Here is a 26,313-nt window from a genome sequence, read left to right as displayed (position 1 = left end):
ATCCCAGACGACGGACCTGGCCGACTGGACATTGCAAATCATCATACAAAGACCTGGGAATCCCGCTTTCATAGGATATATAGGGCCAAAACTTCCACCAGTCTCATGGATGAGTCGGGACAGATGGAATATGGTGACCAGCGTTGTTCTAGCACGACAGAACGTAAGTAGCGTTTGTTTGGTTTCCAAACGTCACTGAAAACGATCGTGCGTTTGAATGATGGCTCATTCGCGGTCTCCAAAAACCCGTCCCATTCCCAGCCTCTCCTCCCAATTGATTTTCCACAATGCAGATTACTTCGTCGGAGGCACGTCGTCGGCACTGCCAGATTCCTTCACGCACGGCCAAATCTCCCCCAAATTGTCACAAAAGATCTGCACTGAACAAATTGCTGTACATGAAGCTGCTTTCGCATTGATGTATTGAGTGAATCGAAAACTAAAAAGCTTAGTCGAAGAGACCGAAGCCCATGTCGTCGTCGGATTCCTCCTTCTCCTCCTTCTTGGCCTCCTCCTTAGGGGCGGCAGCGGCAGCGGCACCACCAGCGGCAGCAGCGGGTGCGGCACCACCAGATCCACCAGCGGGGAGGGAAGAGAGCTTCTTGGAGCCTTCAGCGATGAGCTACGAAGAGTTGCAGCCAGTCAGATACTTTATCATCGAAAGACGAGCACTTGACTGAAAGTCGTACAAACCTCGTTGACGTCTTTGCCCTCGAGCTCGGAAATGAGCTTGCTCAGGCGCTCGTCCTCAGCCTCAATACCAACAGCGCTGAGGATCTTCTTGACATCAGCAGCGGAAGGGGTGGTGTTGCCACCGAGGGTGGCAAGCAAATAAGCGGCAAGAAGCTTCATGTTGACCCTATGAGGCAGAGAGGAACCCGGTGAGTTGAGGGGTTTGGCCGCTGTCGCGAAATCCCATCTTAACGACATAACCAGACTGCGCTTCCCCAAACGTCTCGCCCAAAGCTTCTCTGTAGCGTGCTGGTCTACCCTAAATCCGTGTCCAAGCATTCGAATTCGGAATGTCAACCGGTACCGGGTCTCGTCCCAACTCCACCGCCGTCACCATCCATCCATCCTCATTCGACCACTATTCTGCCCGTCTCCATCCACCCATCCATCCATCTGCCGTCCCCGCCAACCCTCGCTCTCCCTCTGTCATTGAGCGACGACACTCACGTTGGCTAGCTTGGACTATGTTTTAACCGATGGACGGAGTCGAAAGCTTTGAAGGATCAACCCAATTCGCAGCTGTGCGATGATTGCTCAAGAGCGACACGCGATTGTCCACAGAGTAACTGCGTGACTTCACGTGACATATGCAATCGTTCTTATTACATTCTTTGACGGAAGGCGGGGATGTCATCACTTGCATGGCAGTCCGCCCATTCGACATCACAGTAATTGACACCACCGAACCCTCAACGGTCGACTTGGCGGTCAAAGGGAGGGTTCGGGATGGCGTGCTCCGTACTTGAATTTGTACGTGCAGGAGAGCCTGTGAAAGACTTGGCACCGACATATGAGGTGCCAGGTGACTTGGCTGCCGTCTGCGTATCCTGCTACATACAGGTTACCTACTGTACATAGGGAGGGGGTATTGTGCCGGTGCACTGTGCAGTGTACACTGCTACTGTATGTGCGCTTGAAGAGAATAAAAGTCTCCCGGACAAGGACAACCACCAGCAGCAACTCCGGCCACCCCACCCTTCCAGTTTGAAAGAGTGTCAGAAATCATCCGAAAAACCTCATACACTCCCAATTGAAGAACCACACTCATGGAGGCCGCTATAGCCATAAACAGTGTTAAGTCACTCGGCTGCCTCTTCGGACGATTGAAAGCAGTGCACCATGATCGGATAGTCAAAGACTTCGCCTTTTCGGACGTCAGCTTCACAGTATCGGACTCTAGCACCATTGTCCGAGGGCACTTGCATCTCGATCTCCGCACATTCCTTGCTGCAAGTGTCCTTTACATCGCCGTTTCTACCACCGCTTCAGGCGATCTCAAAGCGCCGCAGGCTCCCATGGTGCTCGCCCGGGAAATCATCTGGACTCCCACTGAGCGCGGAAAGCCGTTGATCAATCCCAAGTTCGCTCGCGACATAACGTTCGAAATCGAGATCACACAAATCACACGAGGAACCTTACAGGCTGGGTCGAAGGCGGTGGCTTTGACCGGCGTGGTCGAAAGACCTGCCGAGACCTCCGGATCCGTTACCGCAGAACATCAGATACTCCTTCGACTGGATATCGAGGGCCCGCCAGCTTACGTCCGCACAGACTATTTGCCAGTCTTGGCCTGACGAGTTCCACGTTCCAATTTCTTCAATTTGATTTCACTCCTCATAATCTTCACTTCATTGTGCCCCGTAGTCTCTCCTCATGTTTGCCAATGACGTTTGGTAGTATATCTCGTCAATTTTCCCTCCTCTATGCCCATTCCCGCTGAAAGCCACGGTATATGTGAATTTCCTTATCAATAAAAGGTCCTTCTTTGGGCGAATGGATTGATCCGGCTTTGACTGACGGATGCAGCACGCACACATGCGAAGATTTCGGGTGTTCGGCTTGCTACATGTACAGGAGATGTTGGTCACGTAATGTTTAAACCTCAATGCCGGAACTTGTCGAGCAAGGTCAGCCAGGACGATCCCGTTGACAAAGGTTTGGGAAGGAGGCCATGTCGCACTCTCGCTCGGAGAGTCTGGACATGATCCAACGGCCAGGTAACAACCCCAATTCTTCGCCGTCTTCACCGTCGTGAAGGGGAATAAAGTAACGAGTTCCACAACACGTTATCAGCACCATAGACGACCACCCCACTCTAGAGAAAGACCACCTACGCAAATACCCATTCCACCTACGAGCTAGAGCCAGACCGCCTACGCCACTACACAAAAATCCCGCTAGCAAAAATCTATACATCCTAAAACAACAAGACGCTTACCCTAAAACCTAACCATGACATCCACCAGTAACCCCACTGTTGCCGCCTCCAAATTGAACCATGTAGAGGTCCTTTCTGCCAACGGCGAGAACTACCAGATCTGGAAAGACGAGATCAAAGCATTCATGGAATGGAATGAACTTCAAACTACCATGCCTCTCGCCTTCAAAGACGATGAGATCAAACTCATCAGAGCATCCAACGTAGCTAACGCCGGAGAAGCCGCCGCGGCCGCCCTAGAAATCACTCAACAAATTGAGGCGATAAATCACCTATATGACGAAAAGAATCAGACCCGCAAGAACTTAGCGGCCGCCAACCTCCTCATACGCAATGCAATCCATACGAACCTTAAAGAACAATATCGTTAAACGATTCGGTATGGAAAACGCTCATCCACGCAAAACACCCTTACCTCAACGAAGTACAACATGCGAGAAAGACATATATCGACCAAAAGACGATGATGAGGCTGTCCTAGGCGCCGATACACCGTACGCCGCTGCCATAGGGGAAGTTGACAGCATAAAGTTGATGGCGTAACCAATCGCGAGCCCGGCTCCTACTCCGAGCTGGACACGAGCGATCGTGACTTGAAGAGCGAATCGCGAGCCCGGCTCCTACTCCGAGCTGGACTCGAGCGATCGTGACTTGAAGAGCGAATCGCGAGCCCGGCTCCTACTCCGAGCTGGACTCGAGCGATCGTGACTTGAAGAGCGGAACGTTCCATGAGATCAGAATGCAGAGCTACTGCAACGACGACTGCGACTGAATTCGATCTGTAGTCTGAGAGGGAGTGTTGTAAACAACCAGTTTCAACCACAGCTTCCTTTTTATAGTTACCGTACCCCTCCCCCTTTTCTTCTCTGCAGATAGAGAGCTGGTTGTACAGGTGTTGCAGGTGATTGCCGGACTTTTTTTTTTTGAGAAGGAAGCGCCTTTGGCAGTGCAGAGAATGCAAGCTACTCGGCACACCTTCCCGAAGGTCTGCACACACACATGTACAGTACACACACCAGGAAGCTACCCCACATCCTTTACACGCGTGTAAAAAACGTGGTATCCTCACCTGGATCCTCACTCCCAATTACATACCAATCGCAATTGTGAGCAGTAAGCATCCCCGGTTTCACCTTCAACCGCCACCAGGTAACAACCGCAATTCCTCACCGTTCTCAGCTTCATTACCACAGCACTGATGCGAGTTCGTTGACACACAGCTATCACGGCAATCACCTGCATACACCTCATCTCTAGCAGGCACGCAAAAGGCACAGCACAGCCAACATGTCATCACACCAGGCGGTCCAGGGGCACCTGTGGGGTGGCTTCTTTACGGGAGCTACCACACCACGGCGGAAGAGGAGGAAAGTTACTCCGGTTACCCCGCGGCTGCCCATAAATCCGCCAACCGCTGTGCAGACACCACTGCAGCCCCCGCGATTCGAATTCCCACCTTCTGTCAAAAACTTGCCCCAAGCAATTGCAGACATGGTTAGCGAGAGTTCCGGCGATGAAGACGGGCAGCAGCACCAGCAGCGAGGGCTTTCACCGGTGGACAGGGGTCTGCAGCGTCCGTTGAACCTCCCCGCTCCCATCCCTTTCCTTTTTCCCAGCACACCGGGGGGATCCCTGGTGTATGAGCCCCCGCCACCACCACCACCAGTTCAACGACCCCGCCCGCAGACGCATGCCAGCACCAAGGTTTCCCTTCACCGAATCCATAATCAGAATCAAGTTCAAAGGGAGCGCCTGACAACGTTCATCGGCAATGTTCACGTCCTTGCGCGCCACACCACCTTCTTTCTCAAGTACTACCTTGGTGAGTTTTTGAGGTACACTGTATATTTCCCATAATATTTCCCATAACAATGTCCTGACTAGTACGTCTGCCCACCACAGCTGATCATCCTCTACACGATTTCCCGGACATCACTGACAAGCACATCAGTGTGATGTTTGAGCTGCTCAACAATCCAGGCTACAATGGCAATCCGGTCATCGCGCAAGAGTTGCGTCCATGGGTTCAAGACTACTGTAATGTTCATGGATTCGCCCCCATCCGCATGCAATATTGCCAACAGACCGCAGGGTACACGGCTACAAGCATCTTCACAAACCTCAAAGTCAACGTACAAGAGCATTTCATTCAAATGCTTCTGCGCTATGTCAATGAAAGGCTTGGTTTGAAGCAAGTCGTACTGCATCTCCGTAGAGCTGGAGTCAACCGAGCGCAGCGGCGACACTATTATCAGCGTGTCCGTCAGTTTACAAAGTATGCAACATTTGAAGAGTTTCCAACCGAAGAGGAGTTTGCCCGCCTCACACGACTTGAGCGGACCGTGCTCGACAAGTTATGGGCTCTGTTTCCTCCCCAGGATGAACCACTTGCGTACAGCCTTGCGGTGGACGCAATGCCATATTTAGGTGAGTTAGTATATTCCCCCCCCCCCTCCCCCCGCGGTGCCCTCTTTTGTGTAATCATGGTCTGCACCTGCCTTGTCATAGGCGCCTCACAGTATTTTGAGCACCACATTGACGACTTAAGGGAGGCTCCAAACATCGTCTGCATTGATCCGGGCAAGCGTGACCTCCTATTCTGTCAAGACAACAAGAAGGAGCGGCCATTTCGGTAAGTTTCAGTTGATTACTACTGCCCTGCTGTCCCCGCTACCCCCCCCCCCCCCCCCCTCTGTCTCCGCCCGCCAGCCCCCCGTCCTTGCCCGCCAGCCCCCCGTCTCCGCCCGCCAGCCCCCCGTCTCCGCCCGCCAGCCCCCCGTCTCCATCTCCATCCCCGTCTCCATCCCCGTCTCCATCTCCGTCTCCGTCTCCGTCTCCGTCTCCACCCCCCAGCCCCCCGTTGCCGCTGCCGCTCCCACCGCCCCTATCCCCACCATCCCCATTGCGGCGACATTCCGTTGCAGCGTCCTCACAATGCACCACCCCATATCAGATACACATCCAATCAACGGGCGGTCGAGACAAAGTCTCGGTACTTTCGAAGAGACATGACAGAGCGGAAGATCAATGCCGGCGTTGCTGAGATGGAATCACAGATTCCGTCACACAGGAGCATGAACATCGAGGCGTTCTCCGCGTTCATCGTGGATTACGAACATGCGGGTATGATGTTCTACTTCAACTTTGATTTTCAAATTTAGTAATACATGGGCTGACATTCGTCCATATCCCAGATCCAGCCCTGGATGAGTTTTACCGGGATGAGATTCACGTTGCTCGCAGATTCAGGACTTTGATAGTTTTATCAGTCAGATGCAATCGATCTTCGGAGACAGCGACAGGGTCCGCACCTCGGAAAACAAGCTCCAGAACCTTCGCCAAACCCGTGCGGCAACCGAGTACGTTGCTGAGTTCCGCCAGCTACAATGCGATGTCTCCTGGAACGACCAGGCCCTGATTGCTACCTTCCACCGTGGCCTTAAAGAAGACGTCAAAGACCTGATGCTCACGATGCCCCCTGCGGCCACCATTGATGTGGTGATGGAGCAGGCTATCCAGTGCGATAACCGGCTGTTTGAGCGCCGCCTGGAGCGAAACAGAAGCCGCCAGACCTTCCCGGTTCCCCATACCTCGTTTACTACTACCACCACTGTCGACCACAGCGATCCTATGCAGATTGACGCCGCTCGTCCCTGCGGCCCTCTGAGCCCTCAGGAACGCCAACGCCGCATTTCCAACAACCTCTGCCTTTACTGCGGTGGCGCGGGGCACATTGCAAAAGTCTGCCCCGTCAAGAACAAGACCACCACCCGTGCCGCCAACGTCGACATCAAAGAACCCTCCACCGAACAGGGTTTTCCCAAAGTCCAGCCGCAGTAAAGCCCCAGCGACTGGACAACACACACCGCCCCGGGCCTCCTAACCTCGCAGCTCCTGCAACGGGAGAGGCCACCCCCCTGGTTCCCGACTCCGTTATAGCCGACACAACCCTCCTAGCCGCTGCCCATGTCGAAAACTCCGAAATTAACCCCCGCGCCATGCTTGCGCTGGGTCCCGTCGAACCCTTCAACTACCCTGTTACCATCATGGTATCATCCAGCCGCGCCCCGATACCTACCTCAGCCATGATCGACAACGGTGCCCTGTCCTGCTTCATTGACAGAGACTTTGCCCGCAAACACCGCATCGCCCTAGTCCCGCATCAGCGTCCACTGATGATCGAACTCGTTGACGGTCAACCCAGCTCTGCTGGGCCAATCACCCATCACACCCAACCAGTAGGCCTGTGGGTCGACGACCACTTCGAAGAACTCGTCTTCCATGTCACCAAATCACCCCATGCTCCAATCCTCCTTGGTCTCCCCTGGGTCCGCCTCCACGACATTAACCTTGATTTCAAGAACCTTTCGGTCGGTTTCCGTTGCGACTGTCTGTACCATGAATTCACGAATTGGGACAACTCTCCAGCACCCCCGAGCCCAGCACCCGCCAGAACCCCCAAGCCCTTGATCCGCATCCCCCAGGATGAAGTCCCCGTCGACGAAACATGGTCGATTCCAGTACTCAAGGTATCTCGCTCCAGCACCCCAGAACCGGCTCCCACGCCGCTCCAAGTCTCGTTCATCTCCGCCCCAGCCTTCCGGGTCACAGCAAGGCATGACCAGGTCTTTGTCGCCTACGCCAACCCTGCGAAAACCCGATCTCCCGGCCTCGCCTAGCCCCAGTAACCCCCGACACCCGAGAAAGACATCAAAGACTTCCTGCCCCCCGAGTATCGAGACTTCGCCGACTGTTTTCGAAAAGAGAAATGCTGACACTCTCCCCAAGCACCGGCCCTACGACTGTCCAATCGATCTGGAAGAAGGCAAGCAGCCACCTTTCGGCCCGATCTACAGCCTCAGCGAACCAGAAATGAAGGCACTCTGCGAATACCTCGAAGAAAACCTCGCCAAAGGATTCATCAAACCCTCAAAGTCCCCTGCCGGTGCGCCAGTCTTATTCGTGAAGAAAAAGGACGGTTCTCTCCGCCTCTGCGTCGATTATCGAGGCCTGAACAGCATCACGGTGAAGAATCGCTACCCCCTGCCCCTGATCAACGGTATCATGGATTGTTTGCGCGGCGCCCGCCGTCTCACCAAGATCGACCTCCGCGGCGCTTATAACCTCTTACGCATGCGCCCGGGCGATGAATGGAAGACCGCCTTCCGCTGCCGCTACGGCCTATTCGAATACAATGTCATGCCCTTTGGACTCAGCAATGCTCCTGGCGTCTTCCAGTACCTGATGAACGACATCTTCCGCGACATTCTCGATGTGTTTGTTGTCGTCTACCTCGACGATATCCTGATATTCTCCAAGAACCCCGAAGATCACCCCAAACATGTCCGCGAAGTCTTGTCCCGCCTCCGACAGCATGGGTTGTACGCCAAACCAGAGAAGTGCGAATTCAACCGCGAATCCGTTGAGTTCCTAGGCTTCATCATCTCCAAGAAAGGCATCCAGATGGACCCCAAGAAGATCGCTGCCATCACGGATTGGGAACCTCCCAAGAATGTCAAAGGCGTCCAGCGGTTCCTCGGCTTTGCCAACTTCTATCGCCGATTCATCCAAGGTTATTCCAAGATCGCTACCCCGCTCACAGCCCTGACCCGGAAAGACATCCCGTACGCCTGGACACCCGCCGCAAACACCGCCTTCGAGAACCTGAAGAAAGCATTCACCACCGCCCCCATCCTTGCTCACCCTGACCCAGAGAAGCCCTTCGTCGTCGAAACTGACGCCTCCGACTTCGCTCTTGGCGCAGTTCTCCTCCAACCTGACCAGGACAATCAGCTCCACCCCGTGGCCTTCCACTCTCGCAAATTCACGGCCGAAGAGATCAACTACGAGATCTACGACAAGGAACTTCTGGCCATCCAAGACTCCTTTGCCCAGTGGCGCCACCATCTCATTGGCGCCCGTCACAAGATCACCGTTTACTCCGACCACAAAAACCTTCAGTACTTCATGACCACCCGCACCCTGAACCGCCGCCAAGCCCGCTGGTCGATATTCTTCTCGGATTTTGACTTTGTCATTACCTATCGCCCCGGTTCCCAGCAGCACCAAGCCGATGCCCTCTCCCGACGCTCCGAACATGAGCTAAAAGAGGGGGAAGAAGCGTTCCGCTCCCAGGCAACCACAATTTTGACTCCCGAACGCCTTCGACTCGCCGGCTGCCTACCTCACACCCATGGATACCACGCTGCTTGACAAGATTAAGGCCGCCCAGGCCTCTGATCCCCTCGCTAAGACCATTCGCGAAAAGCTCAAGATACCCCTCGCCCAACGAACTGAGGAAACCCAAGATCGTATCAAGCGGTTCTCAGATGAAGATGGGATCCTGCTGCACGATAACCTGGTCTATGTCCCCACCAACGAGCTCCGAGCTGAAGTCTGCCACGACATGCACGATACTCCCCTAGCCGGCCACTTTGGGATGTCCAAGACGCTCGAACTCGCCTCCCGCAACTACTGGTGGCCCGGCCAGTGGCGCTTCGTCAAGGCCTACGTCAAGTCCTGCGATACCTGTAGCCAAGCGAAATCCAGTCGACACAAACCATACGGCCTACTCCAGCCCAACAGTATCCCTACCTGCCCTTGGGGATCTTGGTCCCTGGACTTTATCTCCGGTCTGCCTCCCGTGGACGGGTACGACTCCATCCTGAACGTCAACTGTCGCCTCACCAAGATGGCCCACTTCATCGCCTGCAGCGAGTCAGAATCCGCCGAATCCACCGCCGACCTAGTCTTCCACAACATCATCCGTCTCCACGGCCTCCCCGACGACGTCATCTCTGACCGAGGACCTCAGTTTAAGTCCCGGTTCTGGCGTCGACTTCTCGAACTCCTTGGGGCAAAAGCCAACCTCTCCTCGGCCTTCCACCCCCAGAGCGATGGCCAGACGGAACGCACCAACCAGATCCTGGAGCAGTATCTCTGATGCTTTTGCAACCACCAACAGGACAACTGGAAACAGCTTCTGACGTCCGCCGAGTTCGCCTACAACAACACCCATCAGTCTGCCTCCCAGACCACCCCCTTCTACGCCAACAAGGGTCTCCACCCCCGCTTCAGTTTCGCGGCCTCTGCTACCTCCGAATCCGTCAACCCCGCCGCTGAAGCCCGCGCTAAACAAATCAGGGAAGTCCATGAACAGCTCGCCCTCGAGCTCAAGGAAGCCCAAGATCAAATGAAGCGCTACGCCGACGCCAAACGAATTCCTGGACCGGACTTCAGGCCTGGCGACCACGTCTGGCTCCTGCGCAAAAACCTCCAGACAACCCGGCCCTCTCAGAAACTCGACCATCGCAAGATTGGTCCATTCCCCATCGTTGAAAAAATCAATCCCGTCGCCTACCGGCTCAAGCTCCCGCCTACGTACAAAATCCACGATGTCTTCCATGTCTCGCTCCTCGAACCCCGCCTCACCATCCCCGAACGACACGAACCCGAACCCGCGCCCCCAGAGACCGTTGAGGGTCAAGAAGAGTGGGTTGTCAAAGCCATCCTTGACTCTCGCATCCATCGTCGTCGCCTTCAGTACTTGGTCAAATGGCAGGGCTGGCCTGACTCTGAGAACACCTGGGAGCCCGTGGAACACCTCACCCATACCGACGCACTTCTCCAGGACTTCCACAACGCGTACCCCAACAAGCCTTCCTCTGTCCCCATAGCACCTCCTCTGCGGCCACACCAAACTCGACGCCGCCGCCGCCGCCGCTAAAGAGAGGGGTGATGTTATGGACGACGCGCCCATACCATAAGCTTACCTACTGACAGCCGCCAATGTCAACCGCCAAATGTCAAACGCCAATGTCAATGTCAATGTCAGTGTCAATGTCAGTGTCAATGTCAATGTCAATGCCACTCCCCCTCTCTCCTCTCATTTCGCCAATCCTCTTGCAATATTGCCACTCCTCCACTCTCCTCTCATTTCGCCAATCCCCCCTCGGCTTCTCCACACCCCCCACTGCTTCCCCATAGCCAGCAGCTGTAGCAATGCTCTCTACGCTCGCCACGCACGCTCTAGGAGCATAGCTGGCGCCCCCCAGTCCCCTCTTGTTGTTGTTGTTCTCTGATCTGCTGGGTTGCCTATCTATAAATAGCCGGCCTCTCTTCGTCCATCCCCTTCCTCCCCAGCAGATCAACACCAGTTCTTCTCATCTCCTGTTCTAGTCCTTGTTTCTTGTTTCGCCAATACAATCTCTTGTCGCCTATCACTCTCGCCCTGTCTTCTCTACTTCGCTTCCGCCTCCGTCGTCGAGATCATAACATTCAGGAGTCATCAAAGACCAAGGGGTGAGTGACCATCATTGTTTTTTATGTACTATAATATGCTAACTCATCATGGCAATTAGATTCCGCACACTCTTTGCAAGAAACAGCATTCCATGTTACTTGCTAGATGAGTATCGAACGTCGTCCGTGTGCCCCAACTGCCACGGTCGTGTGAAGAAAAACATCCGACGACGGCTGTCTTCTCGGCCATGGCAAGCTAGAAAGGGAAGAATGGAATTCGTCCATGGATTGGTGGGTTGATCCATGGATTGGTGGGTTGCCCCAACCCCGAATGTATCAACCAAGACTGGACGCCATTTGAGATTCCTGGAAGACAACCACTACGGATGAAAGTGCACAATCGGGACGTCCTAAGTACCAAGAATTTCCTCTCGATTGTGCGTTCGGTGGTGTTTGGCAATGGCCGCAGACCAGACGCATTCTCCCGTAACCGGTAGTCTAGATTTCACCCCATCCCATTTTCCGTGGTGGTTATCTGCCATCCACATCATTGTACCTCTGCCTGAGGCGTCGCCGATGAAGGCAACTTGTAATCCAACGCGTTATTTTCCGGATCATGTCCGAACGGGCGCACGCCCCCTCAACCAAGCTCAGCTACCCAAAACATGCCCTTCACATTGCGAGCAGCTGCAGTGCAGACAGAATGGACGAACCACTAGAAGATATGGATGTGTGGGAGGCGGAACATGGCGAGGAGATGGACGCTATGCTAGCTATGGAGAGCGAGCAGTCGGGTAAGGCCGTTCTCGCATGTGTGCCTCATTCCTGTCCGTCCATTCACCCGGCAAATGTCCTTTGTCAGGGCGATTCCCTTCCCCTTTGAAACGGTACGGCGGAGCCGCAGCAAGTGCACTACTGCCTCAACAAAGACCACCAGGTGATTGCCAACCTCCGGTCGTTTTCGATGGGTTGCGACTCGAGGTTAACTTCAACGGTGCAGACCAGTGTACGGACCCGTTTTCGTCTTCCCCGCCGACTTTCACCTCACCCAGCTCACGAATGGAGCAGCCCACACCAATGCCGAGTAACTTTCAAATCAGAAGCAGCTTGCCCGTCGTCAGCTCCCATCCTACGCGATCCGCAGCCAGCATGGAGCCTCTCACCGCCTTGAGCTTCGGCGAATCCGAGAACGTGATGGATTTTAGCGCTGGATCATCACAGTGGGGAATAAACGTTTTCGAAGCGAGACAGACTTCGACGGCGGGCGGTCCGATTACGAAACGGAATACTTTCAGTAATCGAGCTTTCACATTTGACGACGATTCCGACGAGGATGCAGCCGTTGATTCGGGGAAGGTGGCTCCTGGAGGGAATTTGCCGCCGCGGGCGAACATCCCCGATCGTTCCCAACCGTCGAAAAACTCTGATCGGAAATCAAATGCGGAGAATGAGACTGCTTTCGATGCTTTCAGGAACAGCTGGCTTGGCAAGCACACCGCGAATCAAGTGTCTGCTGATCTGCCTGGACATCTTCTACCGGGGATTACGGGGGCGTTGCCATCAGAAAGGCGGAAAATATTGGATGCAAGCAGGAAAAGGCCACTAGACGAGATCAAACTCCTTAGGCCCACAAAGCGCATCTCCTTGGGTGGGGTATCTGAAGATGATGAGCTGGGTGTCAAGGCGAGCGCAAGTGCGATGCCCAAGGAGTTTCGGAGCAGGGGTGCGGCCCGTGCTACGCAGAGCAACGCCGTGAGGCGACCAGATCAAGTAGGGGAACAGTCGCATTCATTTCAACAACAGACACTTGAATATCCGGACTCTGACGAGGAGGATGGTGGTCCTTCAGTGCATGCGTCACGCATTATGCGACAAGCCGACATTGCCCCTCCACACCACCCGGTGACAGCAGATGCATCTTCCGCACCGATTGAGATCGATAGCATGTCGGCAAATGTATGGGAAGCCGCCGCGCCTAGCTCGACGTCGATGCCCGAATCAAGAGCACTCATGCAGTTTCCAACCAAAAACTACCACATTCTGCCTGCCAATACCAACCGCTTCCGAATGGCCACATCTACTGGAGGAGCACGGCTTTACTTCCCACATCGCCGGACGAACGCGACGGCCAATCCCGTCGACACCGTAACAGCTAAGGCAAACCTTCTTGGCCGAACATCCGTTTACAGTCTACTGGATGAGATCGGTGCTGAAAAGGCGAATCCAGCCGCTGAGAGGGATTTGGTCGACGCGCGAGGAAGGTCCATTATTGCAGAAAATATCTTGTCCAAGGACGGGGCATCGAAAGAAAGGCTTTGGGTCGACAAATACGCACCACGAATGTACATTGATCTTGTTGGGGACGAGGTGGGTTGCTCATCCAGGACATAGTCAGCCAAGGGGCGACACCTGCATAAGCTGATAGGATGTTTCCCTACAGCGAGTCAATCGTGAGGTCCTCATGTGGGTAAAGGAGTGGGATTACTGTGTTTTCAAGAAAGTCAGCAAGACGGCAATGTACAACAAAGCAGAGCAGACACAGGTTAGTCCGCTTGTTAGGTCCATGCTGGTGTCACGTTTCACACCTTGCTAAATTGAAGTTTGGGGAAAGTGGACGGATCCCCTTCGACGACCGGAACAGAAAGTAAGCTGAAGTGTGCCATCTTCTCTTGAGCACTTAACGACGGGAGTAGCCTGACTTACCATGGGCATCTCTAGATACTCCTGTTGACGGGGGCCCCTGGACTTGGCAAAACGACGCTAGCGCATGTCATCGCACGACATGCGGGATACAGCGTGGCAGAAATCAATGCCAGGTGAGTGAGCACAATCCATGGTCCTCGCAGGTGATAAAACCCTAACGCACTTCTACGCGTTGTCGCAGTGATGATCGAACAGGGGGGGCGATAAAAAATAAACTTGTGGGAGCTCTTGAAACACAGTCTGTCATGGGAACGAAGAAACCCAGTCTCCTTGTCATTGACGAAATTGACGGAGCCAGCTCAAGTGGGCAAGAAGATCAGGTGGGTAGACATTGTTACGTCTCGTCACGATGTTCCACCTGACATGTGCTTCGTCCCAACAGAACTTCATGAAACTGCTGGTGGATTACGTGCATCCGCAGGGAAAGAGGGCGGATCGAGCTTATTCGAAGAAGGGAGACAAGAAGGGCAGGCGATCCTTGTTGCGTCCGATCATTTGCATCTGCAACGACCCGTACGTTCACCTGAAAATTAAACGCGCGAATATGAGCTGACGATTTTCACGGATCGGCCCCAGATATGCCCCTGTTCTCCGCGTGCTTCGCCCTTATGTCAAGATGATTACGTTCAAGCCTCCGACAATGAAAATCCTTGCCAAGAGACTGCATGAAGTGTGCCGATGGGAGGGTCTCCAGGCTGATCTGCGCACATTGACTTCACTCTGCGAAATGACGGACGGCGACATCCGGAGCTGCATCAATACCCTTCAATTCCTGCGGCGCAAAACCAACGTCCTCACCTTGGAACATCTTGCAAAGGCGGATGTCGGGCAAAAGGACATGGGGAAAGGACTGTTTCTTGTCTGGCAAGAATTGTTTGCATCGGCGAACACAAGCGGACGACGACAAATGTCCGCTGCAAACGGCCTTGGTCAAGGTGCGTCGACCGCGTCCGTGAGCGGTGGTCACATGTCATTCAGATGGACTGTCGTTTCATTGACAATGTCTTCAGGAAGCAAAAGGGATGGGAAGTTCATTCAAAGGTTGCACTCGCTGGTGACGGCAAACGGGGAATATGATAGGATTACGCAAGGTAAACAGTCCACACCCAAGCGTGAGATACTAGTATGTTCTGATATAGGCTTCTCCTACCGCTGCAGGATGCTTTGAAAACTATCTGCGCACAAACATTTTCGATACTGCGTCGAGCCGTGGTCACAACTCTATGTCTACCTCGTTGTGCACAGCCGTCCCAAAGAGCAAAATTGAGCGGGCCCTCGATTGGCTTGCCTTCCACGATACACTCGATTACCTTGTTAACGTCCGGCATAGATACGAAGTCGCGCCATATGTGCCATTCATTCCCATTACCTTCCACCGGCTGTTTTCCAGCGCATCGCGTTTGAGGTTGGAGTATCCGAGACGCGAAGCTTTGGTACGTACCTTTCCTTCTCTGTGATCCGGCGAAGAGTGGTTGGGCTTTTATCAGCGACCCTTTCTGATCGTTTTCCTATTGGCTCAGGTCGCCGCCTCGACTAAAGCTAACAAGAATATCATGCTGAACCTGCTTCACGGAATGCCGCCCCTGTTCCGCCGGTGCTGGAATAATGTTGAAACGGTGGTGGTTCATCTCGTATCCTATCTACTTTCCATTATCTCTCCCGAAATCCGTCTGGTATGCGATTGATGTCTCGATAGTGCGAGATTTTTGAGCGGTGGGGCCCGTGATGCCGGGTTGGGGACTGATATCATTGTTACACACAGGTCAATACGCGTTTGATGAAACCAGCCGAAGCGCAAGCCTTTCATCGGCTGGTAGATATTATGGCTTCTTTCGGGCTACGCTTTCGACATGACAGGACAGAAGAAGGGGCGTTCGCATTTCATCTTGATCCGTAGGTGGACCTGTCAACCTGAGTTGTCCTATCCTCCTATATTGAAGATCCGCTCGAGTGCTGACGATGCATATATTGATACCTATAGACCACTGGAGCTCTTTGCGCGGTCCTTAACCGCTCAAATAAAACAAAGTGGGTCGTCCCTTGCGCTCGCACTGTCAAACAAGCGAGCACTCGGGGCCTCAAACGCTCTGAAGCAAATGATCTCGATGGAGGTGCGAAGATTGCATTGTTTTTCACTGCATCAGGGCGACGTGGGCACAACCTCATCTGAATTGTCCAGATTGATCGCGAAATAATCCGACGCTCGGAACCAGTGACTGATGCAGCCGCTATCGAGAACAAGTCGACTGTCCCTGCGGACTATCGGAACGGCCGACAGTTGAGTGATCGGTCTGGGGATGTCAAGAACGTCGGCGTAACTACAACGACGCGGCTCAAACCTAAGGTCGTAAAAGATTTGATCCCAAGATCTGGGACAACGAAAGACGAATACAAGGTTCGTTTGATAACTTTGTCCCAGTTGCGTGCTCAAATTGATATGCCTTCACGGTTTTCGTAGCCTGAGCGGGATTTCTTCGGGAGACTCACCGCAACCACACCGAATGCCGCACAAGACATGCAGACTGAAGGTAATTAGGCTGAAAAAAACATACTTCTTGTACCTAGGATCTTCGGCAATTCCGGGAACGCCGGTGCACTTATTGAAAAACTGACGCACGTTTCTCCACCTCTAGGACTTTCTGCATCAACACCCACGAGCCCGAAAGTGGAAGAACGGCGGTATCCCACTATTAGCTACAAGTTCAATGAAGGGTTCTCCAATGCCGTAAGGAAGCCAGTGCTTGTAAGGGAGCTTCTCTGAGCTAGATCCCACTCGCCCTTCGTTCCCTCCTCGCTTCTGCATACACGCATAGAGTTTTCAACCTCGCGCCTATAGATGGGAGGAGTTTAGTTCAGATCCACGTACAGTCAGTGTCCATAAAGCTGGGTCCCCCCCAAGATTAAGTCAGAGTGTCGGCCCCCAGAGCAAAACAGCCATCCGAGAGGCCGACATCGCCTCCAACTTTTTGACAACCCCAGCACTCGACGGCGCCACCGCTAGGTATTAGGGTTCTAGAGTAGGGCTCTAATCCCTCCCGGTGCCGCTGGCTGTCTGGTTGGCTGTTAGCTCTGGCTGGGGGCCACGTTCGTCTTGCCTTTCAGGTTTGCTTGCCGCTGGGAAACGCGCGACCTCGCTTTGTGAAACGGACATTGAAATCAATTATGGGGGGGACGCCTAGGGGGACGCAGCTTTATGGACACTGACTGTACTTATCTGGCATGTTTGACAAAAACCGACAGCGCGTCCCTCCTGTCAACAAGATGTCAGTTCTTATAACCAGTTCTCTCCACACGCTGAAATGGTTTCCAGGGGTATACTTTCATTATAAGATATGAGATATGAGAGGTACTTGTGGAAAGCTCTGAAAGCGCACTTCCTTGCGAGCAGGCAAAATGTCAAGCCGACTTGCTGGGCGTGACATGACGGTGCCTCATTTCCCGCTGCAGGGCAGTCGCTGGCCCTTCTACACACCTTTCCCAAACTTCAAAGGCAAACTGAAACCATCGCCCGGTGCAGGTGAATGTGGAGCGCTTTCTCGTCATGCAAGCTAGAGCATTTCTCGAGAGAGAGACTTGTGGAGTACTCGAAATTGGGTTCGACCTCCAGAAGGTTTACCTCCAAACTTTAAGTGCCCTTTTTTTGTTGCATGGACCGTGCTCACGAAACCTTGAAAGCTAATTTGCCGACTACACCTTAAAACTTAATCTCCGCAGCTTTTCACCACATTGGATTTGGTTTGGAAGCACGCTGTACGCTGCCATAGGGTTTTGGCATGTTTATGCGAAAATGATACGTGGTGTGTTCAATTCTTGGCGTGGCTCGTCGGCTATAAAGCCGGCAGCAGCCGAGCGATTCCCTTCTCATCATCGCCTTCCTCTACTTCTTGCCTGAAGCTACTACAAGCATCCTTTCAAATCACCGAAATCCGATACACTTCTCCCCAATCTACTCTCAAAACATCATCAGCATGAAGGCCACACTCCTTGTCATTGCGTCCATCGCTCAATCGATCGTGAGCATCTATGCCGCTCCGACTCCCGCTGGGGCTGTAAGTTGCCATCTCATACAGGGTGATTATTGACATAAATATGCACAGACATAACGTAAATGTCTTTCTCATCTGTGCAGGTTGAAGCCGCCGGTGTGAAAGGAAATTGGGCCAATGACTTTGAAAAGAACGACTTCGACGGAAAGAAGATTGACTTCGATTTTAAGAAGAACGACTTCGACGGAAAAAAGCCCTTCTATGGATATGGAAAGAAAGGTTGGGAGAATGCAGGAGAGAGTTGCCTTTCGCTGCCGATGTTAATCATTTTATCCCTCGACCACAGGATTCTTGTATGAAGCCGACGTTGAGGAAGTCCAGGCCGCAGGTTACAAGGACGAGCATAACATCCAGAAGAACAGCCAGGTAAGTCCTTAGACCGTTGGGAACTTTGGGGAGCGCTGGCTGACCATCCCAAACAGCACAATGCGCATAAAAACTCCGCCAACCAAAATCAGCACCACGCCAATCAAAACACCAACAAAAACGCTCATAACAACTTGCAAGAGTGCGTATCGCTGCCGTCATGTGCTCTGTGTAAATATGTGTATATCTAAACATATCACCTTTTCGGTTCCCCGTTCAGGGATCATATCGAGGCCAACCAGCGCAATCAGATTCTGGAGAAGGTCAATCAAGGTTAGAGTTCTCTTCTTACTCGCTCTCAGGCGCACCTCTAACACTGGCTGCAACCAGAGAACAACTTCGAGAAGGATCATCTCAATCAAAACAACAAGAACCGTAGGACATATCTGCCCTGAGTTCAACGCCCGCTAGTCGTTGCGATTAATCCACGTCCCCATCTCCATCCATCCCGTCTTCTCGCTATAGATCATAACAGCGCTCAAAAGAAGGACCAGAGTAAGCACAACAGACTACTCATTGCCGCCGTTTGCTCTCCCTTTCTCATCACAACGACGCATTTCAGACAACAACAACTACAACAACGTGAAGAAACACGATCAGAACCGTAAGGATACTTTGAGCAGCCGGCTCGTCCGACATCTGTTGCGATTAATCACCTTCTTCACTTCCACCCGCATCCCTTATCCTGCAGAGTTCAACAAGAAGGAAGTTGAAGCCGCTGCCGTCTGATCTAGTGTAGCCCTGGTCGCAATCTCGCCCTCATCTCTTAGTAATGAGTCGTAGCCTGTTGTGTCTTTTGAACCGATCGCTCATTGAGGTGATCTGCCTTAGCAGTAGTAGTTCGTCAGTTTGAATACATTACATTCTCTTCGCAATTCCGCTCAATACACGCTCCTTACTGCTCATTATTCACAAACTCTTCCCGCAAGTTCTCGACCGCGAACTACGTATTCAATGGCAGATGCTGCCATTTACGGCTCTAGGAGAGACAAGACTTTGAGCTGCAGAGGTCCCGCACTTTTTAACGCAGGTTTCGTCTCTGCTGGAACCACCTTCGGTGATGTAGCTTTCACAGCATTGGCATCCACTGTTGCTCACTGTTCGCGCGAAATTTGCAACTACACTCTTGCTCCTACCCACAACAGGCCAGAGGTTGAGGTACTGTACAATGCAGGTACTGTTGGGTTGGTCACTTCGTATACAAGGGCTTTCTTCTCCCAAGCATAAAGCTGGTCTTCAGATTGTCCTGGCACCTCCTCGGGACTTGCATCCTCATCATCGACTCGCATTCGTCCACTTTTCCTTCGACAATCGTCTTACAATCATCATAGGCATGCGCTGTCAAGAATTATCCTACCTGGCAGCATGAACGGAGGAACTGGGCTGAACTCTCTGAAAGCTCTGAACTGCTGAACTGGGAGGCGGAACTTGCTTTCCAACCGCGTCGGCCAGCGCGTCGGCGCCTGGTGGACACTTTCAAAACCAGGTGACGGTGTCGATAAGGTTAACCAAACTGGCAGGCAGTCCTGGGGACTCGGGCGGAAAAGTATGGGCGGGGATCAGGGCGGGGATTCTGGCTGGATTCCCGTCAGGCGGCGGCATCTTTCCATAAAGTGAAAGGCGGTGGTGCAGCAGTTCCAGGAGCTCCAAGGTGTTACTCCTCCCTGCTTTTCACGACATGGATGAGCTACATAACCCGTTCTTCCCGTACGCCGACTGGCGTGTTTCGCTACTGGGAGAGGGAAGGCCCTGGGTGCATAAGGTGTACGAGGTCAACCTAGTTGCGAGCGGCATAACGACGATTATCTACGGGGGCATTTTGTTCCACCTCCTCAGGGTGAAGAAAGGAAAAGTATTCCAATTTGAAGGGGGTGTATTTCGACCGCATCCTCTGCCCGGATATGTAGCCTGCGCTTTCGTTTTTATGATAGGTGAGGCTTCAAGGAGTGTCTCCCTGTCGAACCGATCACGCATGCTAAACACTTCCTTATCACTGCGACCAGGGCGGACGCTGTTCTGTGCGATGATGATTTCTGGAGTCCTCGGGTATGGGCACGTCCGTAACGAAGGATATATCATGGAGGCTTTCCATGAATGGCCATGGGGATTCGGCTATTCGAGTTGCGTCCTCTACCTTATCGGGCTGTGAGGAATCCTTGATATTCCGACCTGTAGCGTGTTCCACTGCTGACCAAACTATCCAGGATATTTGCGACCCCTGAACGGATAGCGGTTGCAGATCAGTCAAAGGTCTATCTGCCAAGGGGAAGCCAAATGAATGCCTTCTGCATTTTTATGATCGTAGTTCCCACGGTCCTCGCAAATACACTTGCGGGGTAAGTCCGTTTTGCCGCTTCCGTTCGATGACTATGTTTCTGAATTATCTTAGCAGAGTGGCTGGCTACTACATGGATCATAAAGACATGGATATGGGGCGGAAGGTTACTTCGGCACACTATTGGATATGGGGGTGAGTACTGCGTAAACCACCGCATAACCATTTGATCAACGGCTCCCCGCAACGATAAATACCATATCTCGTTAGAATCTGGACTTCCCTCGCCTTTGCCTCATTCGTTTTCTTCGGGCGCCAGCTCAATCGCCTTTTGTATTTGACAACAAATGAAATCAAGCAGAATGGGAACTACAGTGGGCGTGTTCGGACGCTGGAAGCTGTACGTCGCAAAGTATGTCGGCTCATCTACCTAACCTTGGTTTCCATTCGTGTCTGATTGGGAATCCAATACAGCTTCTCTACATCACGATATCCCTCTCAGGGGTTCTGGCATGCTATGTATTAGCGATCGTCGCTTACGCTACGCAGCAGGAACGGTATGAAAATTTGACCAAAACCCATTTTCTGAAACTCTGATGAGTGGATGGATTTCGCTTAAATTGGAATATGTCTCAGGATTTTGACCGGAGCTCAGGGGATTTCCATACTGTTTTGCTTGTTATGGAATTTCTGCGCTCCAGCGTTGATGCTCACTATTTCGGGCTTTATCCTATATGGGTAAAACACCATAGCAATCTTGGCAACAACCGAACGCACTGTCGGAAAGCTAACATATGCACCCTCCGGCAGATTTGTCTGCGAAACCAAGCAGAAAGAAGCGGCGGCTGTCCCAGGCTCCGGGGTGGCTACAGGCGGGTCAAGCAAAAAGAAGCGATCGTCTAAGGCAAACGACGTGTCTGTACCAGGCAGCGAACCAGCGTGGACAGTCGGGGCGATATCAGGCTGGCAGACGATGGCTCCCAGTGCAGGCGTCCCCCACGACGAGGAAGGATGAGCGACCCGTTTTCAGTGGCACTGTTTTCCGAGCGCAGCTCCGAGAGCCAAGGGAGACGGGACTATAGAAGCATGGCATGTGGAGAGGAATACATCACTTTCTATACTAGCTTCCCACATAGTCCTGATTCCGCAACGTTGGCGTGTTTCGGGGGAGGTGGCGAACCAAGGTGAGAATCGATATCCGTGTCGAGATGTGTTCCTTTCCGATGGCAACAAAGTCCAGACATACTGAGGTGTTTCGGGGGAGGTGGGGAACCAAGGTGAGAATCGATATCCGTGTCGATAAAGTGTTCCTTTCCGATGGCAACAGAACTTACCGAGTAGGGTGGATGGCAAGAGGATCCTAATAACTCTGTCTGCTAGTCACATGACCATGTAAAATCGATGAGAGCTGTCCGGGATCGATCGCGTACACAGAGCGTGCGTTTGCGCCCAGGGTGTTTTGGCCATGTGAAAGCCGCCAAAGCTACAGTGTTTTTAATGCTGTTGTTGAATCTTGGTTGATCCCTGATTGCGGCGATGTGCGACATATCCTGAACGCATTTTCAGTTCACATAGAGAAGTATATTTTGATACGAACATTTTTTTCTTATTCACATGCTGATTTATAACTTCATACGCAACTACCTACTCAAGTTCATATGGGTCCCCATCCAAGGTCATCCGCCGCACCAAGTTCATACGCCGCACCAAGTTCATACGCTGCAAAATTCAGATCGTTCTAAGGAAGTGAATCTACTCCTTGCCTCCATCAGCCAGTCCATCCGCCAACCCTCCGCCTTCCTCCTCCTCCTCCTCCTAATTCTCCCCGTTGTGCTGGAACTGAGCACTTAGCAGTAGTCGGCAGAGGAAGCAGATGACTGAGCAAACTCTATGTTGTGTGAGATGTAGTACTGTGAAGTATGTATTGTCTTGTTTAGAAAAGTCTGTGGTGTAATGAGGACACAAGGTCCGAAAGGGAAGAAAAGAGTGAAGTCCCGTACTCGGAAGTGTGGCGTAAGCGGGAGGGGAGTCACGTGAGGAAATAAACTACGGGAACCCTAACCGGGGACTCGGGAGGATGATACCTCCAACACCCCCACTCAAACTCACGAGTCTATCTAAGTGAAAGATAAAGCTAAACAATGAGTACAATGGTGCGGCCGTACGGGAAAAGCGGGCGGACGTCGGGTGAATAGCTATGACTAAAATGAAAGAAATGAAAGAGTAAAATGAAAGAAGAGGGAAACGCCGCGAGTATAAAACAAGAGACAGCTGTCAGTCGCCCCAGAGAGGTGAGACCAAAGTTCCCATACTCAACTACCATATCCCAGACGACCACACGATACGCGAAACAATGGCGAAGGGAGGCAAGAACGGCGGGAGTGGCAAGAAGAGCGGCGACGGCAAGAAGAAGCAAACGGGCCGTAAGTCGGGGACCCCAGCAGCCCCTCCAGCTGCACCTCCGCCGGGACCCTCACGACCGACAACGCGCTCTACGCACGCATCGTCCGCAGCGTCTGCAAGCGACTCTTCGATGTCGAAAGCCCGAGTGAGAGAAGCTCTTTGATTGGCGACAGAGGTGGCCACGTTGAGGTACCGGAAGGATAACCATGAGAACCTCGCAAAGCCCCTGGCGTTTACGAAGGCAAAGCTGGATCGATCAAAGCAAAAGAAGGGGTCGTTCGAGGCATTGATGGAGGAGGCAGACTACCTTGGGTGTAAGGCAGTCTCGGAGTCACGATATAAGGCAAAAGGCTGCATATCGAAAGAAAAGACGAAAGAGGCAAAGCGCCGCAGTGATGCGGCCGAGAGACGAGAGTGAGACAAGTTGATGAAGCGACTCACGTACTTGCGAAAGCACATGGATGATTCGTCTTCGAGTGATGATGGAGACGGTGACGGAAACGGCGGGGGAGGTGGTCCAGGGGGTCCGTGTAAGAATGCTAGGTCCATTGCCAGAGGCTAGCTCTGTCTCCGCTCAATGTAATGAAAGAATCTCAGAGTTTCTACCTCCCGGGGCGCCGCCCAAAGGCTTTTCTTCCCTTAGGGAGTCACCCCAGAGCGTAGGACTCCAATATAATCTATGCTACACGTGATCTCATGCCCTACGGGCTTCCCCGCACTAAGGTGACACCTGCAGCACCTCATTACACCCCCCTTAGAGCCAAGTGTCACTCCGACACCGACCGCACCTGTCAGTCGCTCCCCGCTGCTACTTGATGTGGAGCTAACACAGGTGTCGGCCATGAGGAGTGCGCATGGCTCTACTGGAGCGGCTGGCGTCACCGGTGGTCACCATGATGGCAATCAGATCCACGCCGATATGAGGTAGAGATGAATCGGCCTCAGCTGGTCGTGGGGGGCCATGGTCCTTGTCCCCGCGGCATATAAAAAGGAAGGCAGTGGTCCCTGCGGCACCTTCCCACCAGTCCTCGGACTTACATTTCTTGCTCGCAATCTCGTAAACCTCTCACCGTCGCCGTTCCCATCTTCATCATGGCCAGCGTAGCTCCTCCAGCCAAGCCTGCCGCTGCCAGCCCATCATCGGGCAAGAAGCGAGTAGGCGAGGGCCCCACCAAAGGGGACAGCCTAAAGAAGGCTCTCAAGCGACAGCAAGTGGTGAGTCTACGGAGGGTACCCAATTGACCGAAGTTACGTGGTTTGACCAATTCTATCTCAGGACACCCCTGAGGTGCACTCGGACAGTACCCCGGAGCCCCCGTTCCACCGGCCCGACCTACGTGTTGGAACTGCAACACGTTTGGCCCCCGCAAGATGTTCCTCTCAGCGTGCCAGCACGTTATATGCCGGCCTTGCATCCTCCCGCTCTGTGATGACACCGTAAGGAACCGCATGTTATGGGTGGTTCCCGTGAGGTGACTGACAGCTCACGTCTCTTTCCGACAGACCGACACGCGCGTCCGTGGGTTTACGTGCGGCTACGTTGACAGTTTTGAGGAGGAGTGCGAAACGCCGCTCTTCTGCCAGGGGCTACCCTGCACCTGTGTGTGGCCCGACTGCAATTCTCTGGCCCAGGACGTGCAGGTCTTGCCCTGCGACCACATCAATTGTATGGGGCATGTCTGCGCGTAAGTACAACAGTCGTGAATCTTTGACAGGTCCCGCCGTTGACGTGACGCGCTCCCTTTAGCCAGATGAACGTCCAGCAGTTCGTCCCGCGGCGTTGTGGCATGGGGGCCGCCTGCCACGGCACACGTTGCCAATGGTCTTTTGCCAAACAGGCTGGTATTTAGCCTGGCGTCGTCGTTCTTCTTTCTTGTATATGTTTTGTTGAATTTGATCTCCTTGAAGCGTTTCCCTTTGGTACTTCACCGATCGTCCTGAGCCCTGGTGCCTCGCACCCGCTTGCATAGGCCATGGTACCTTGTACCCGCCCGGATCTTGGGCCTTGGTATTGCATACCCGCCCGCATGAGCCCTGACACCTCGCTTGCCCGCTCGCATAGGCCCTGGTACCTCGTACCCGCCCGCCTCATAGGCCCTTGTACTACGTGACCGCCTGCATCATAGGCCTTGGTACTAAGTACCCGCCCGCATGGGTCCGCAATGGTAATGATCATTTCGGACAGTAGAAACTCTGTTTTGATGTATGTACAAGGTTCAGATATGTTTACAGCGACGAGAGACTGCCGCTCTCTCCTTCCCCTTGGTCTCCCGAGTCTCCTGGCGCTTGGCGGCTTGCTTTCGGACATATCGCTTGTGGGCTGAGGTGTCGCGGACGTGGTGGAGTGGCTCCCAGGTGTTCTGGGACACATCGTAGCCGGCCCATTTGACCAGGAACATCTCGGTGTTGCGTACCCACTTGGAATCGAGGATGTCTCCAACTCGGTGTTCGAGTTTGCCGTTGACTTCCTCGGGGGGGGGGGGGGGGTGGCGCGTCCACTTTTCGGTATGGGCCGTTCTCCAGAGGGTTGTACCTGCGTAGGATGTTGACGTGGAACACCGGGTGTAGTCCACTGAACTCATGGAGGAGCTCCAGCTCGTAGGTGTCCGGGTGGGGCCCCTTTCCGCTGACGGTGAAGGGCCCGATCCACAGCGCGGACAGCTTCTGGTTTCGGGCCAAGATACTCTTGATCTGGATGCCTTCGCGGTTCAGCAGGACCTGGTTGCCTACTACGGACGCATCCGTATTCTTGTTTCTGTCGTAGTATCTTGCCTGCCTCTTCTGGGCCTCTCGGAGTCTGTGCTGAACGATGGGGCTTACCTCGATCAGTTGCTGCATGCGCTCCTCAATGCACTTTCGATTGGCGTGTTTCAGTTGCTCTGTTGAGTCGCTGGTACCCCATTGGTCGGGTACCTTTGGGATGTACCTGATGTCGATCTCGTACGGGGACATGCCCGTGGAGGTCTGGGGCGTCCTGTTGTAGTTGTACTCAAGGAGGGGAAGCATCTTACGCCAGTTCGAGCTGGTGTCGTTCAGGTAGGGGACCATCATCTTCTTGATTGTCTTGATGACGTTCTCTGTCTTGCCGTCGGTCTGTTGGTGTCGTGCCGACAAGAGTTCCTGCTCTACGCCGGCGCACTTCAGGAGGTGCTTCCAAAAGGCGCCGGTCCATTTGGTGTCCCGATGGCTGATGATCATGTGGGGCATGCCCGTGATGCGGAAGGCCTGGTCGAAGAACAGCCGGGCGAGTTCCTTTGCCGTCGCCTTGGCGTGGGGCTTGAGGAGGATTACGCGGCTGGATAAGTAGTCCACCAGGATGAGGACGGCTC

The 26,313-nt window shown here is 53.3% G+C and overlaps 7 protein-coding genes across 7 annotated transcripts; 5 read left to right on the top strand and 2 right to left on the bottom strand.

Moving 5' to 3' along the window:
* Positions 1–411: 411 nt before the first annotated feature.
* Positions 412–1,238, bottom strand: EV422DRAFT_516683 (60s acidic ribosomal protein-domain-containing protein). The gene is made up of 3 exons (XM_053069391.1): positions 1,180–1,238; positions 694–859; positions 412–622 (listed from the first exon to the last, which is right to left on the bottom strand). Exons 2-3 carry the CDS (start codon positions 850–852, stop codon positions 449–451), a joined length of 333 nt encoding a protein of 110 aa, XP_052928598.1. The 5' UTR covers positions 853–859; positions 1,180–1,238; the 3' UTR covers positions 412–448.
* Positions 1,239–2,533: 1,295 nt separating this feature from the next.
* EV422DRAFT_237384 (uncharacterized protein) lies at positions 2,534–3,090 on the bottom strand. Its single transcript, XM_053065621.1, has one exon. The coding sequence runs from the start codon at positions 2,926–2,928 to the stop codon at positions 2,641–2,643; it is 288 nt and encodes a 95-aa protein (XP_052928597.1). The 5' UTR covers positions 2,929–3,090; the 3' UTR covers positions 2,534–2,640.
* Positions 3,091–4,237: 1,147 nt separating this feature from the next.
* EV422DRAFT_503678 (uncharacterized protein) lies at positions 4,238–6,111 on the top strand (the record flags this gene model as incomplete). Its single annotated transcript, XM_053068367.1, has 4 exons — positions 4,238–4,772; positions 4,835–5,377; positions 5,459–5,582; positions 5,904–6,111. 4 exons carry the CDS (start codon positions 4,238–4,240, stop codon positions 6,109–6,111), a joined length of 1,410 nt encoding a protein of 469 aa, XP_052928596.1.
* A 5,649-nt stretch (positions 6,112–11,760) lies between these two features.
* On the top strand, positions 11,761–17,013 carry EV422DRAFT_516644 (uncharacterized protein). The gene is made up of 17 exons (XM_053069390.1): positions 11,761–11,985; positions 12,054–12,128; positions 12,192–13,558; positions 13,632–13,733; positions 13,803–13,835; positions 13,910–14,007; positions 14,076–14,214; positions 14,277–14,407; positions 14,471–14,829; positions 14,905–14,985; positions 15,053–15,327; positions 15,415–15,567; positions 15,657–15,787; positions 15,876–16,005; positions 16,074–16,289; positions 16,353–16,422; positions 16,528–17,013. Exons 1-17 carry the CDS (start codon positions 11,808–11,810, stop codon positions 16,653–16,655), a joined length of 3,666 nt encoding a protein of 1,221 aa, XP_052928595.1. The 5' UTR covers positions 11,761–11,807; the 3' UTR covers positions 16,656–17,013.
* An 849-nt stretch (positions 17,014–17,862) lies between these two features.
* On the top strand, positions 17,863–19,035 carry EV422DRAFT_564250 (uncharacterized protein; the record flags this gene model as incomplete). Its single annotated transcript, XM_053072174.1, has 8 exons — positions 17,863–17,943; positions 18,024–18,159; positions 18,227–18,306; positions 18,363–18,448; positions 18,527–18,579; positions 18,637–18,681; positions 18,772–18,801; positions 18,869–19,035. 8 exons carry the CDS (start codon positions 17,863–17,865, stop codon positions 19,033–19,035), a joined length of 678 nt encoding a protein of 225 aa, XP_052928594.1.
* Positions 19,036–19,852: 817 nt separating this feature from the next.
* Positions 19,853–20,586, top strand: EV422DRAFT_236931 (uncharacterized protein). The gene is made up of 2 exons (XM_053065618.1): positions 19,853–20,237; positions 20,310–20,586. The coding sequence occupies exons 1-2, from the start codon at positions 19,985–19,987 to the stop codon at positions 20,453–20,455; spliced, it is 399 nt and encodes a 132-aa protein (XP_052928593.1). The 5' UTR covers positions 19,853–19,984; the 3' UTR covers positions 20,456–20,586.
* Positions 20,587–20,888: 302 nt separating this feature from the next.
* On the top strand, positions 20,889–21,649 carry EV422DRAFT_236960 (uncharacterized protein). The gene is made up of 3 exons (XM_053065619.1): positions 20,889–21,138; positions 21,218–21,319; positions 21,392–21,649. Exons 1-3 carry the CDS (start codon positions 20,996–20,998, stop codon positions 21,594–21,596), a joined length of 450 nt encoding a protein of 149 aa, XP_052928592.1. The 5' UTR covers positions 20,889–20,995; the 3' UTR covers positions 21,597–21,649.
* The last annotated feature ends 4,664 nt before the right edge of the window (positions 21,650–26,313 follow it).

The sequence above is a fragment of the Fimicolochytrium jonesii genome (genome assembly GCF_025526975.1).
Source record: "Fimicolochytrium jonesii strain JEL569 chromosome Unknown EV422scaffold_3, whole genome shotgun sequence".
Classification (NCBI taxonomy): domain Eukaryota; kingdom Fungi; phylum Chytridiomycota; class Chytridiomycetes; order Spizellomycetales; family Powellomycetaceae; genus Fimicolochytrium; species Fimicolochytrium jonesii.
Note: the sequence above shows the minus strand (reverse complement) of the source record. Positions and strands in the feature narration are given on the sequence as shown.